General features: G+C 44.2%; 1 protein-coding gene across 5 annotated transcripts in view; it reads left to right on the top strand.

Annotated features, from left to right (window-relative positions):
• Nucleotides 1-13,568, top strand: part of ASAP1 (ArfGAP with SH3 domain, ankyrin repeat and PH domain 1) — a 344,365-nt gene that overhangs the window by 187,585 nt on the left and 143,212 nt on the right. For all 5 annotated transcript variants that reach the window (XM_025871128.2, XM_073893210.1, XM_025871129.2 and 2 more), the window contains exon 4: nucleotides 8,889-8,961. In XM_025871128.2, the coding sequence (XP_025726913.1) occupies nucleotides 8,889-8,961 (73 nt within the window). The remainder of the gene's footprint in view (nucleotides 1-8,888; nucleotides 8,962-13,568) is intronic.

The raw sequence follows: 13,568 nt of genomic DNA, 5'->3' as shown, positions 1-13,568 counted from the left end.
TATGGGTAACACAGGCCTCCTTAACGGTTCCTGCGAGGATTAAATAAGATATTGTGTATAGGGCACCTGGGTGGCTCAGATGGTTAAGCGTCAGCCCTCAGCTCAGGTCATGATCCCCGGGTCCTGGGATCGAGTCTCGCATCGGGCTCCCTGCTGCTTGGGAGCCTGCTTCTCCCTCTGCCTCTCTCTCTCATGAATACATAAAAATAAAAAATCTTTAAAAAAAAAGATATTGTGTGGGCGCCTGGGTGGCTCAGTCGTTAAGCGTCTGCCTTCGGCTCAGGTCATAATCCCGGGATTCTGGGATCGGGTCCCGCATCGGGCTCCCTGCTCCGCAGGAAGCCTGTTTCTCCCTCTCCCTCTCCCCCTGCTTGTGTTCCTGCTCTCGCTATCTCTCTCTCTCTCTGTCAAATAAATAAATAAAATCTTAAAAAAAAAAAAAGATATTGTGTATAAAACATGGTCATGATATTTTTATCATCATTATCATCAATATGGGGGACAGCCAAGGCAAGAGTGAGCGAATACAAGAATCTGAGGACAGGGAGGGAAAGGAAGAGAAGAAGGAAACACCTGTGTGTGCCAGGTGTCCTATGAGGAAGGCACGAGTGTCGGGCAGGATGACTAACCCGCCCACGGTCACACAGCCAGGAAGTGACTTGGGGTCTCGCTGGCCTCCGCGCCTGGGCTCGTAGCCATCCCGTCGCATTTCTCGGGATGGCTCCTGGCTCCGCGACCACCGATAAACACCTGGACCTGTTGACAAGTGGTAGTTAAATGCTAGTTACCTGGTGGTAACCAGTGCCAGATGGCGTGGGGCCAGCAAGGACTCTCGGTGTTAGGGGCAGAGAAGGAGCTTCATGAAGAAAAGCAAGACTTGGCTCATCCTTAGAGGTGGGTTAGGGTCTCATCACAGAATGGATAGGATGGCTGTGCTGATTTACGCCGGTCTGACCTTAAGGGTCTTGCACGAGATCTGTGCCACTTCCTGTGTTCACATTGCTGGATCCTGACATCAGTGCAGGAGGGAGAGTGGTTTACCGAAAAAGAGTACTGAATATGAAAATGACCAGGCCCTCCCTTGGCTCGGAGGGTAGTTGTTCCCATCTGTGGGTTGGCTTGTGGCATCTGTAGGTAGGGGGGGCCGAGGCGGGGGGCGGGGGAGGCAGGCCCTTCAGTCTGCTCAGCTACCTTTGCCTACATTGCATGTTGGACTTCTGTAAGGTTGCCTTTGCAGACTCAGTGGTTTTCATCAAGGTCCTTGGCCTTCACAAAGAAAATAATGATTTCATCGATACTTCATAGATGTGACTGACTTTTGCAAAACAGGATGCACCCTGGGGAGATTAGAAAATGAACATTCCTATATGCATCACCTGAGCAAAAACTAAGTGCTGTTGTATTTACATTAGTTAAGATGGTACTTCCTTCAAGTGATTGGAATAAACACTTAGGTTTTTAAAATAAAAAGCTCATGAGAAATAAGTAGTAGCATTTTGTGAGTATTGGTCTGTTCTATACACTTTTAATTCTAGATGCTTTTAATATAGAGGCAGATTCATTTGATATTTATTGAGCTCCTCCACTGGGCCTGGCATAGTCCCAGCCCTAAAGATGTTTACACACCTAACAGGTAATGTATGCATACCCAGGAAAGCAGACTTTTGTGAGTTACAGTTTTATGTGATACCTTCTCTTTGGATTAGAAAGTTGATAGGTTGGTGGTGTTTCCATGCAGAGAATAGATCCTTAGAATCGGTCAGTAAATATTGCCAAAGGTGATACATTGAGTGTTTGCTACAGACCTGAACTGTGAAGTAACTTACCAAGTGGGGCCAAATCCTTAGTCGTTTATAGCATAGGAGTCTTTAGCATCTAGGGGTCAAAGCCCACCCCACGCCACCCTTCAGCCATAGGTACAGTAGAGGATGTTAATGTTTCTGATTGAAATCTGTATGAATATCGGAGGATCTGAATCTTAAGGACACCTTTTATAGTCTAAAACAGTAGAGATGAACAGGTTCAAACCTCTGTTTGTGGACGACAGGTCAACTTTCCATTTTTTGGCTAAGTTATGCAAATTGAATTTTATTTTAAGTTGATCATTTCCCCTTGTGTAGCAGCCTCATTCAACTCATATTAATCTTGAAACTAACAAAGGATAACATCTTTACCTCTTCCTTTCATATATGCTGCTATCACCATCCCCCTGCCCCCGTTTGTAGATGCTCTGTGCTGTTGCTTCCTCAGTGAACCTCATTGCAACTGCTGGTGTGGTGTAGCTGTCACACGGGGGGATTCTCGGTACCCTGTACATCCACCCCTCAAGTTAATTGGGGCTGTGCTTCTAGCATTTGAGTTGAACACTGAAAGGAAAGAGAGAGAGAAGGAGCAGCCCAGGCCCCTTCAGATCTGGGGAAGAGCTTGGAGAACAGAATTTTAGTAGTTGCCAAAGCTCTGATGTGGGAACAAACTTGGTGGGTTCAGAAAGATCACAGGTGTGGCCTAGACATGAGTAGTAGAGAGTGTGGGAACAGAAGTCTGAGGGCAGTGGGGCTGGATCACATAGGGCCTTACATGGACCTGTATTTTATTATAAGAACAGGGGCTTCATTCATCGTTCCTCGTGTGTGTGTGTGTGTGTGTGAGATTCAATTCAGCAAATTCTAACTGAGCATCTTTTATGTATAGAAAGAAACAAACATAAAAGTATTATCCTTACAGTGCTTTTAGTTGGTTGAGTAGGGGAAGAGACACAGGTACCTAAACATCTAAAATCCAAGGTAAAGAATGAAATGATACAAGGTATGGCAGGGTAGCAAGGATTAATAGTTTTTGAATAATTGCCTTCATCAGTCTTATTAAAAGCAGCGCCGGGCTCCCCATGTACTCCAGCACAGGGCTCCGTCATTGTCCTTTTGCATGGCATGCAGCCAGGGAAGTAGAGGCAGATGCAGTATTTGGTGGGCACACTTGACAGGTGCGTGGCTCAGAGTACTGTTCAGTATGGGCCAGGCAGTTAGTAGATGAGCAAGTAAATGATGCTGTAAAAACCCAGGTTGGATGATCCTCAGAGCAAATATTTACTTGCATGGTTTTCCCGATCCCTCCTCTCTTTGGAGCTAAGGGATATTTTCCACTGTCATTCTCTTCTGGCACCTTTATTCACAGTGGTCTGCATTATCACACTGGATTACTTTCTGGGCTTACTCCTGGCTCACATTATAATTATACACTTATGCATTCTAGTGTATGGGGCCTTAAGACAGATATATAATGAATGTATTGATTTGGCGGTGAGCCTGTACAAGAACTTCTATCTCTATTTCATCGTCAGAGGCCTTATGCCAATGTTAATTAGGCATCCTGCCTCTCCGGTAGCCCGAGCACTTTGCTCCCGGGTCCTCCCTCCTCCCTGCAAGGTAGCATGATCTCTCGGTAAGCTGAAGGCTGAAGCAGTCAGATATGACCCAAAATTAGACCAAAGTAGCCTTCCCTTGCTTTCCCTGTTATAGGAATTACACAAAAGAAGAACATTTGCTTCTTGGTGATTAGGGGACAAATTACCTCTCTGAACGCAACTAAAAAGTGATAAAATTTTTTTCCAAGTAAATAAAAGTTTTTTTCATTGAAGAAATCACTCTGCTAGTAGAAGTACTTGTTTCACAGATGTTTTGCTGTGACTCCAAATGCTTCGGGAGTTTCTTAGAAGTACCTTCAGAGGTGAGGGTAATGATGGCAGTTTTTGAGCACCTGCTCAGTGCAAGGCTTTGTGCTTCCAGGTGCACATTAATACGTTCAGTGCTCAGCATCCCTGGAAGGTGGGTGTGCTAGCTCTCTACCTCGGCATATCTCTAAGAAATTCTGTGCTATTTTACTGAGAGGCACTGTTTCCTTTCTCTCTAAGTATATGCGTAAGATACAGCTCCAAAGACTAATGCTTATTTTCAAAAATCACATTTATCCAAAATAAGAATAGTTTTTCCCACCTGAGTATATTGAAAAGGTGCCATATACTTAGGAAGTAATTCTGAAATAGAGTATCTTACTGAATAATAACAATAGGGCTGTTGTTGCTCATTTAACGTTAAGTATATTGTATTTCAATAAAATGTTTTTTTAAGAAAGCTGCCAGAATAACTATTTTAAGGTACAAAATTAAGCCGGAATGTGTAAGTTTTGTCTCCTCTGTTAAACCATCACTTTCAGTACCATATGGTCTTATCTCTTACCCCTGTGTGACCGTTCAGACATGTCACATACACAGCCATTTAAACTTTGGTTCTTCAGGACCATTAGGGGAAGGATTACAGAGGGCCACATTCTCCGAGTCCAAAACTTTATTTTGTTCAGCCAGTGTCAAGGCAAGTTTTATGTTGCATACTCTCCTGTTTTGTGGACCTGAGAGTATTGAGGAATTCATTTATTCAGGCATTTGTGATTTCATAAGCATTTTTGAGCATCCACCATCTGCTAGGCACTAGGAATGGGAATTTAGCCATGAACAGGTTACACAGGCCCCTGCCTTCATAGAGCTTTTGTGCAGGGAGGTAAATACAATAAAAATAAACGAGTCTTAAACGGGATCATTTCGGGGTGAGGTGGTGCTATGGAGAAGCCAGCATGGCGTGCCGTAGAGAGTAACCAGGCGGGCTGAGGCCATGCGCTATTACAGGTTGACCGTGGAAGGACACTTGGAGGAAGGGGCGTTTAATCTAAGGCCTGTGTAAGAAGAAAGCCACCCGTGGGAAGAGTCAGCTGGTGCAGATACCCTGAGCTGGCAGGCAGCGGGGCTGGATCCGTGTGCATCTCTGAGAATATGTGTTGTCACACTCTTCCTGTGACCAAGGGATGCCACCTGTCCTGGGGGTGTACGAAAGATTCCGTGTCCTACCCTGAGTGGCCTCAGACTCTTCAGGAATTTTGCGTCCTTATGTCCGGTTTGTATAATGTTTCTAAATCCCGCTGGTGGCCAGCTCTCATGTAAGGCCTCTGCTGGCATGGCTTCTCTCAGTCTCTCTCAGCTTGGCCACGGCCTGTGCCTTCTCTGCCCGTTCAGATGACCAGACTTGTTAGGACTGTGAAGTAACAGTGAAGAGTGTCCATGTCCAGGTTGGAAGTGCTTCTCTGTATCAAAGCCCCTGCTCGTTAGTAATGTAGAGAATGTGAAGTTGCTGTCTTGTAGAATTGGGGTTAGGGAAAGTGCCGTTCTGTTATTAGAGATCGGCATGTTCTCCTGGATGCCTTTATTTGTTAGTTCACCCTCCCTCTCCGCCCCTGCCCATGTACCCTTTTAAGTTGAGTTCAACTGCAGATGCGTACTTAGAAATGCAGGTCCATATATCAACATTGGGAAATATAATACTTTCATAGCCCATATTATCTGCCCCTTTTCTCTTAGCCTTTATGTAATTTTATGCATACGACATTTGAAAGGATGCCACTGCAGGTGTTGCTTGCCTGGCAATTTGTGGCACCTTTAGACATGGGTTATTCTGGAGGGGAGCCCCATCTGACTGAACGACAGCGTCCCCTGCTTCTCTTATACCCGGGGCCTGCAGAAGTGCATTTCACTTGGCTCCTTTGTGCCAGTGGCCAAACTCTAGAGTGGAGAAAGAGAAGTGTTACCCAGAGCTAACTGTGACTGTAGCTGTCAAATGCGGATGCTATTAATAACCTTTCAAAGTACGTACGTGAACTTTACACCCTGTTAGTTTATAGACAAGTTGGTAAAAATTCAACATAAATTCTGAGACTCTCCCCGAGAGGGGGGGGGAAATAGGGGGGCAGATAGCTGGTCTCATAAAATGTTATGGCTGGAATCTTCCACATCCCTTTGCTCATTTGGACTCATTAACTCTCTAACTGTGCAAGGACATTAAAGCCCACTCATTAATTTCTCTTTAAATAGATCCATCTTTATGTGGTCATCATTCCCCAAAGCTGAATGGATAGGTTATTTTCTTCCAGAAGCAGATCTTTTTTTTTTTCCTTTCTCAAAAATAATGAAGCAGTGGTAAGATCCAGGGGGATCACCGGCATATACTCCTGCTACCGTGGTTGGCTCTTCTCTTCCTGGATGTGTGTCACTTGGCAAGCAAGCTGTTTTACTTCTCAAAAGCCCGGGGGTTTTTCATCAGAAAAAAAAGGCAAGAATATGGATATAAAAAGATAAATGGTAGCTATTATTGGGATTGTTTTTTAAATGTCCTTCCCACAAAAGCAGTTCATCAAAAGAGAAACCCATTAGATTGTCTCTTAAAAGAATGCTTATTTGCACTTTATTCGCATTACTTTCTTTCCCTTGAATGCTCCTAATACCCTAAATGGCTTTTAATTTCTCAACTCAGATTTGTCTCTGAAAACAGGTAGATGGTCCCCACCCATGTTAAGATGAGGCTCTATTTTTAGATCCAGTTCATCACAGACATCTCGGAATAATGCAGAACTGGGTAGCGGTGAGGAGGTCAAGTTGCCAGGACCTGCGTTCAGAGTCCTGCTCTGTGGTCCTGGCCAAGTTGAACTTTCTGAGCCTCTGTTTGCCTCATCTGTAAAATGAATTTAATAAGAGTACTTCTTTCACAGGGTTTTTGTGAGAATTATGTGAGGCAGTCTGTGTAAACCTCAGCACCCTTTATGCCCTGCTAACATTTATTAAAATGTTGTTCTCCCTTTTTTCTCTAAAGTACAAATCTCAACTCCTTGAAATAACTCAAACCTTGTCTCCCGTGAAACTCTTTCGTGAAACACTTGAGTGTGGCGTGCGGTGTCACGGTGTCCTGAGACGGTTGCAGACACACTAACCAGATGAGCATTTTATATAGTGAGAGAAACACAGTGATTTTTAGGGTATCTTCTGTTAATGGTAAGGATCTTGGTCTTCCACTTGGAACAGTTCTGGACAATGTAAAAGCTGTGAATGGGCTTAAAGGAAAATATTAAACAGAAGTGCAGGTGGGACGTGGCTGTGACAAATGTGTGGAGGTGGAATATAAGCAAGGGGCATGGTGGAGACCATGTCACACTTGGAGTCCGAAAACCCAGATTTCACCTCAGCACTGTTAGATTTGAGATCCAGTAAACATTTGTGTGAGATGTGACTTTAGCCCCTTCTGGCTGTCTGACGTCGGACACCTTAATTAATCTTTCCCTCCCTCCCTCCCTCTCTACAAATATTTATGACGGTCTGTCACATTTCCTTACTTAAAAATGTAGATGCTGCTTTATGGGGTTTTCATAAAGAAGCCGTGCAAAGAGAGAAGTCATTGAAAGCATATATATCTCACCTACTTGGTATACGTCTGCTCCAGGAAACTTAGGCCTGATGTAGCAAGTGCTCCGGAAGCTTTGGCTCTCGTGTTATGCGGGGCTTGTGTCGCAGGTGATAGAATCCCCGCTTCAACCAGCTCGGGGCAAGAGGAACGTATGAGACTGGTGTACTCAGTCTGCAGGAAGGTTAGGAGTGACCTTGGGTGCCGCTGGAAGGCAGGACTCCGACGCCACTGCTCGGGTCTGGTGCTGTGTGTGGGTTATCATTCCGTCTGGCCAGATTGTTCCACACAGCTGGAGACAGAAGCCCTGGCAGGCCCCAGGTCCTCCTTCCCAGGAAGGATCTGCACCTTGCGGTCCCTGTTCCCAAGGCCAGAAGAAGTCTTGTGAGGAGCCTGAGCCCAGCGTGGGTCAGGGGCTCACCCTGCCAGCCAGCGGGGTCCACAACTGGAAAGGGCAAGTGGCCAGTTGAGCCACAGGTTTAGAGTGGCGGGAAAGACCATCTTGCAGGACAAGGGAGTGACCGTTGCCTACTGGCAACACATTTACCCTTTCGTCTCTTTGTGTGACCTTCAGGGGTAGGACTTACTGTTGCCGGCCTTCAGTTTTCTCCTCTGAAGTTTTGAGGTGTAGATGATGTCATGGATGTGAGTGTACTTTGAATGGTCTTAAATTTTATGTAGATAAGTTCATTATTACTGCTGTTACTACTGCTCATGCCCTCCAAATGTTGACACCCCACCCAGGGGTCCCCAGTCTCTGGATCGTTGACCCTCAGGGAAGCAGAGAGGGTGTTTAAAGTTATTTTAAGAAGTTAGGGCAGTTTGCCATATGTATATCTATTTTGAATACAACCCTTTTGAAATTTGACTTCAAATTGAAATACACCTTCTGAAAAGAGCACATATCCTAAGTGCCCAGTCTTCACAAACAGCACAATTGTATACCAGCCCCTGGATGAAGAATCAACAGTGACCGCCCCATAGATCCTCTCCCAACTTGTAGTGCAAGGAGATTGATCTAGTTGTGTTTATTCTCCGTCCAAGAAATCATCTAAAAGCATTACCAGCATCATGGTAGTGTTTTCCTTGCTGTCCTTTTTCAGTAAACAGAATTTTAAAATACAGCTGGCCTTATGTCATTTTTTTGTATGCTAAAAGGAATCTTCAGGTCACTCTTATTACACCCTTTTAAATGTTTTCTTCCTAGCTGAAATTACCATGAGGTGGTAAGTGTTGGAACGGTTCAGTAGTTATGTGTCATTCACGTCTTAGGCTTGCCTGCGTCCCTTCCTGGGTACCACCCTCTCCCGGTGAGAGAAGTAAGCCTTCCCCTATCTTAAGTGTCTTGTATTTTCTTTTCCATGCAGAGCTTGGGGTGATAACTGACTGACCACCATGTTGTCAGCTTCACCCAACACTGAGCTTTGTGGGACAACTCTGCATTTACCCCCCAAACATGACTCCTCAGATCCTGGGCACTTCCAGTCTCTGAAATGGTCTGCTGTTCATAAATATGTCCGCTTGCTACCTCTGTGGTAACTCATAAAAACAAATGCCATTACGATTGATCTGCCAGATTTTCCAACATCTTTTCCCCCCCCCGTTTTTCTCTTTTAGGCTCTAGACCAAGATAGAACAGCCTTGCAGAAAGTGAAGAAGTCTGTAAAAGCAATATATAATTCCGGTCAAGGTAAGTACTTACCAGAGCAGACAGCATGAATTATATATAATGTTTACAGTCTTATCTGTTATCTGTAAGATGCTATGTTTATAGGAGACTTGATACCAAAGGAAAAATAAGTAGATCAAAGAAACTCAGCTTTTCTCTTTTTTCTTGGTTTCTTCTCAGTCTACACTGGTTACTGTTTCCAAAGTTAAACGATTAAAGAACCTGAGTTGCAGTGGGTTTTAGTATACATTTAAAAACTTGGCAGAACTACGGGGAATTTTGTCACAAAATGTGACATGTGACATAGGAGCTGTTCATCATCTCTCGTGTAGTTGGTCAGTCTGTAACTCAGTGGCCTCAGTGAGGGACGCAAGGATCTCTCCTTCGGCCATGTACCTGTACACATTTGGAAATCAGTATTGGTGCTGGGCATGGGGTGAGAGAAGGGGGGAGGTTGAACTGAAACCTGGAGGGACCTGCCAACCAGAGTCTATTCTTGGTGGCCGAGGGCGTGCCCGGTAACCTGTGTCACTGAATGTGTTAGCTGGGTCTGGTGACTTTGTCATCTTGGCAACAAAAGTTTGTTTTCATGGGATCAGAAGAAGTAGACCTAGTTAAGATAAACAATGGCTAACCGAAGAAAGGGTAGGTTCCATCGCCCCAGGGAAGGAGAGGAGAGGCTTGGAAATGTAAAATGAGTTTCAAGGTCTCTGACTCACATCTTTTGTTATCATTACTGTGGTACCAGCTCACCTACCCAGAGAGAAGGTCTGAGAAATCAGTTGTCTGTAGCATAACAAACCCCCGAGGGGATGGCAGCGAGTCCAATGGAAAGGGCACAGGCTTTGAAGTTGGACCAGTGTGGGTTTGTACCCTCACCCTGCCCCTTACTAGCAGTGTGACCTTAAGCTGGTTACTTCACTTTTTTGAACCTCTGTCTTTTCTGTAAAGCAGAGATTGTGGTGTTATACCGTGTTGTTGAAGGGAGTTAAGGAGCTCATATCTATAAAGAGCCTATCACCTCAGGGCAGTTCAGTAAATGCCATACATTCATATTTTATATAAATTTTATATTTTATTTATATTCATACTCATAATTGTCATAAAATTTTGGAGTTGAAAGGAATGTTGAAAAAGGAAAAACTCGACCTTCAGATATTTTATGGAACTCTCCTCCTTATCAGAGGTGGGAATCAGTCTCGCTGGAAACCCAATTGTCTCTTGTCTTCTTCAAAGCCCTTGGGCCTAATTGGTAACCCATTCTGTATCCTGGTTTCTTGATACCCCTCTCTCTAATTTCTTTATATCTAAGAACACACTAACTTTTAATTAAGATAGATAATTAGATGATTGCCTAGTTATGTAGTGATGTTTTAAATGTTTAAATATTTCAAATGTTTTAAGTCTTGGCCTAATTTATATAACTTCTACCATTGCTTCATTCCGATTTACTCCAAAAATACGGTAGTCCCTTTCTAGATATTTGCAATTCGTGGAGAGGTGGGTGGGGCATTATAACTAGGAGGTAGCATGAGGGGAAGCTTCTGAGGTGCTGATATTGTTCTGTTTCTTGATGTGGGGATGATTACATAGTTAAGTCCATTTTTTGGTAATTCATCAAATGCTACACTTAAGATTGATGTACTTTTTTATATGGATGCAGGTATATTATGCATCAATGAAAGTATATATATAAGACTTATATACAAATAGGTTTATTGAAGCATTGATTGTGACCATCCAGATCTGTTCTGGAAAAACAAAAAACAAATGGGGATTTTTAAAATAAACAATAATATATCTATTTAATAAAGTAGTTTTTATGAAAAAGAAACTTAGTTTAAATCACTAACTTTATCACTACTTGTTAAAGTAAATTACTTAACTTCCACGCATCTTAAATTGCCTCACCATAAAATGAGAAAATAGTATCTGATTTGCAGAGTATCAAATGGATAAATGAGGTAATATTTAAGTCCGCCTAACAAACTTCCTGCCACATCATAGGTGCTTCACACGTGGGGAAAATGACAGCTAGATCAGTGGCATGGGTTCCTTCTCTATATTAATTCAGTCTCCTGCAGATAGCACTGGACCAGCCCAATTTTCTAAAGAGCTTAATGAGCCATAATCTGCCTCAGGAGTAAGTGTCAGTTTTCCATAATGTTACAGTGTATGCTTGAGGCTCTCAGAGTCACAGAAGAGAGACCTCAGTATGCTGCGGCCATATTTACTCTGCTAGGGGCTCCACGTAACTCCTTTGCCCCCCCCCCCCCGTGCCCTTGCTCAAGACGCATCCCCTCCGTGTCCCGCAGTGACCACAATCACATCATTCAGCTCCTCACACAAAGGCTCTTTTACTTGGTAAGGATGTGCTTCATCTTGTTCTTTAAAGGGTTTTCCTTGGTCACAGCTGGCCTGGAGGTGGCAGAAGGGAGAGGTTGTCCCTGCATGTGCGTAAGGTAGTGAGTTCAAGGAATGTGTGTGATGAGGGAGCCCCAGAAGGCTGGCTGAAGACAAAGCATAAGCTGACACCCTGCAGTCTTCCTCCACCCCCCATTCCTGGGTGGGACATGTGTGACATTCTTCCAAGAATCTCCCAACTATCTTAATGCCTTGCTAGAGGGGAAAACAACCTTACCTTGACAATGGCAAGGCCTCTGGTATCTTGTAGGTCCTCTTTAGCATAGGAAAGTTCTTTTGAAACCTCCCTTTTTCCTTACCTCCCCCAACCCCATAGTATATAAATCAGCCACCCCTCACAGCCTCCCCCCTCCCCCCGCCAGTACAGCCACTCTCTCTGCCCTCAGGTCCTGTCCCCGGGCTTTAATAAAATCACCTTTTTGCACCAAAATCGTCTCAAGAATTCTTTCTCGGCTGTCGGCTTCGAACCCTAATAATGTCTTTCTTGCATCTGTGTGCAGTTTGGTTGCCTTTTCCTCCATGAGATTGTTCTCACCTGGTGGATGGGGGCCACAGCTGGCTGAGCATTGACCACTCCCACCCCTAGCTGGATTAGGGGTTCTCCTGTGTACTTTGTGGTACGTTTCTACTATCTAACAGAGTAGCTTCTAGTCATATATGGCTTTTTAAATTTAAATTAATTAAAATCCAATAAGATTTAAAATTCAGGTCCCCCAGTGTCAGTATTCACATTTTGAGTGCTCAGTAGCCACAGGCGACTGGCCGCTACAGTATTGGACAGCACAGACCCAGGGCATTTCCATCATCCCAGGAAATCATTTTGCAGCTCGAGAGCGTATATCCCATCGTATTGTAACTGTTGACTGGTCTCTCTCGCATTAGGCCAGCAAGTATCAACCCTGACTCTTCATGAGAATCAGCTAAAAACATTTAAAGCACAAAGACAGGGGTCCCTCAGGCCCACCTGCCAAGAGTTGTTCTAGAGTGAGGCCCAGGTATTGGGATTTTAATAAATGACTCCAGAGGTAGTATGCAGCTAAAACAGAACTGCTGCACCAGCCCATGACCCACTTGATGAGGACTGTTACTGTGTCTTTTATCTTTATATATTATGTATTTGTCACCATAGTTTATTAATTCAACAAATGTTTATTGAGCAACTGTTACATGATACTGTTCTGGGGGTTGAGTATATTAAACAAATCAGACAGAATCGCTGCCTTCATGAATTTTACAGTTCAGTGGGAGAGATGGATGTTGGATCACCAAACCAGAAAGAATTTTATCATTTAGGCACTGGAAAGCTTCCCAAGAGGGATCTGATACAGTCTGACAGGGTGCTAAGTGGAACACCTCTCAGAGGATGTGGTGTTCATTGAGTGTTGATTGTACTAAGCTAAGCTGAGCAAGCCTCTGAGGTAGGTCCAACATCACCCCCATTTTATAGATGGTGAGGCTGAAGCTTCAAGAGCCAGGCAAACTTCTGCAAGGTGCCACGCCTAACAGTAATGGAACTCAGCTCCAGCTTTGCTGTTAACAGCTACTCTGTACCTGTCTTCTACCTGCCATGTAGTAGGGGCTCAACAGATGTGCAGTGAATTGCTACATGGTGGCTAGAGAGGTCCCCGAGAAGCTCTCCGTGAATGGCTGTTCAATGTTTAATCATGTTTAATCATGACGTGAATCAGTTGATTCAGTTGATTCAGTGTAACTTCCCAGAAGTGTAATCCCGGATGACTTTAGTAGTTCCTGGAGAGAGGGGTCACAGTAGTTACCATGCCCGTGGCTTGGAAGTGCGGGGAGAAACTCCGACCTCACAGACTGCTGGGACCTGATAGGGTTTCCGATGTTACGAACGAGTGTAGCTTGTGTGGGCAGCACTGTGACATTTAATTCTTAAAAAATAGCTAGATGAGTAAAACAGTGGTGTTGCTGATCTTTCCATGATACATGCTGAGTGGAATCTGGGTTATTCCCGTCCAAGCGCTTTTGGCCTCATCCAGAGAAGCCACAGAGGCTGAATCCTGGTATCTGTTTCCCAGTGTTTTCATAATTTTCTTGTTTTCTCACAGTGCTTAAGTGACACAAAACCCATGTGATGTTCTTTAAAGTTCTAAGAAGGATTTCTTTATTTCTGGTTTGAGATGACCAGCCAGCCCACCACCACCACCACCACCACCACCACCACCACCACCACCACCACC

The sequence above is a fragment of the Callorhinus ursinus genome, unplaced genomic scaffold (assembly GCF_003265705.2).
Source record: "Callorhinus ursinus isolate GAN/ISIS: 27379988/994484 unplaced genomic scaffold, GSC_fseal_2.0 scaffold5, whole genome shotgun sequence".
Taxonomy (NCBI): Eukaryota; Metazoa; Chordata; class Mammalia; order Carnivora; family Otariidae; genus Callorhinus; species Callorhinus ursinus.
This window is presented reverse-complemented; position numbering and strand designations above follow the sequence as displayed.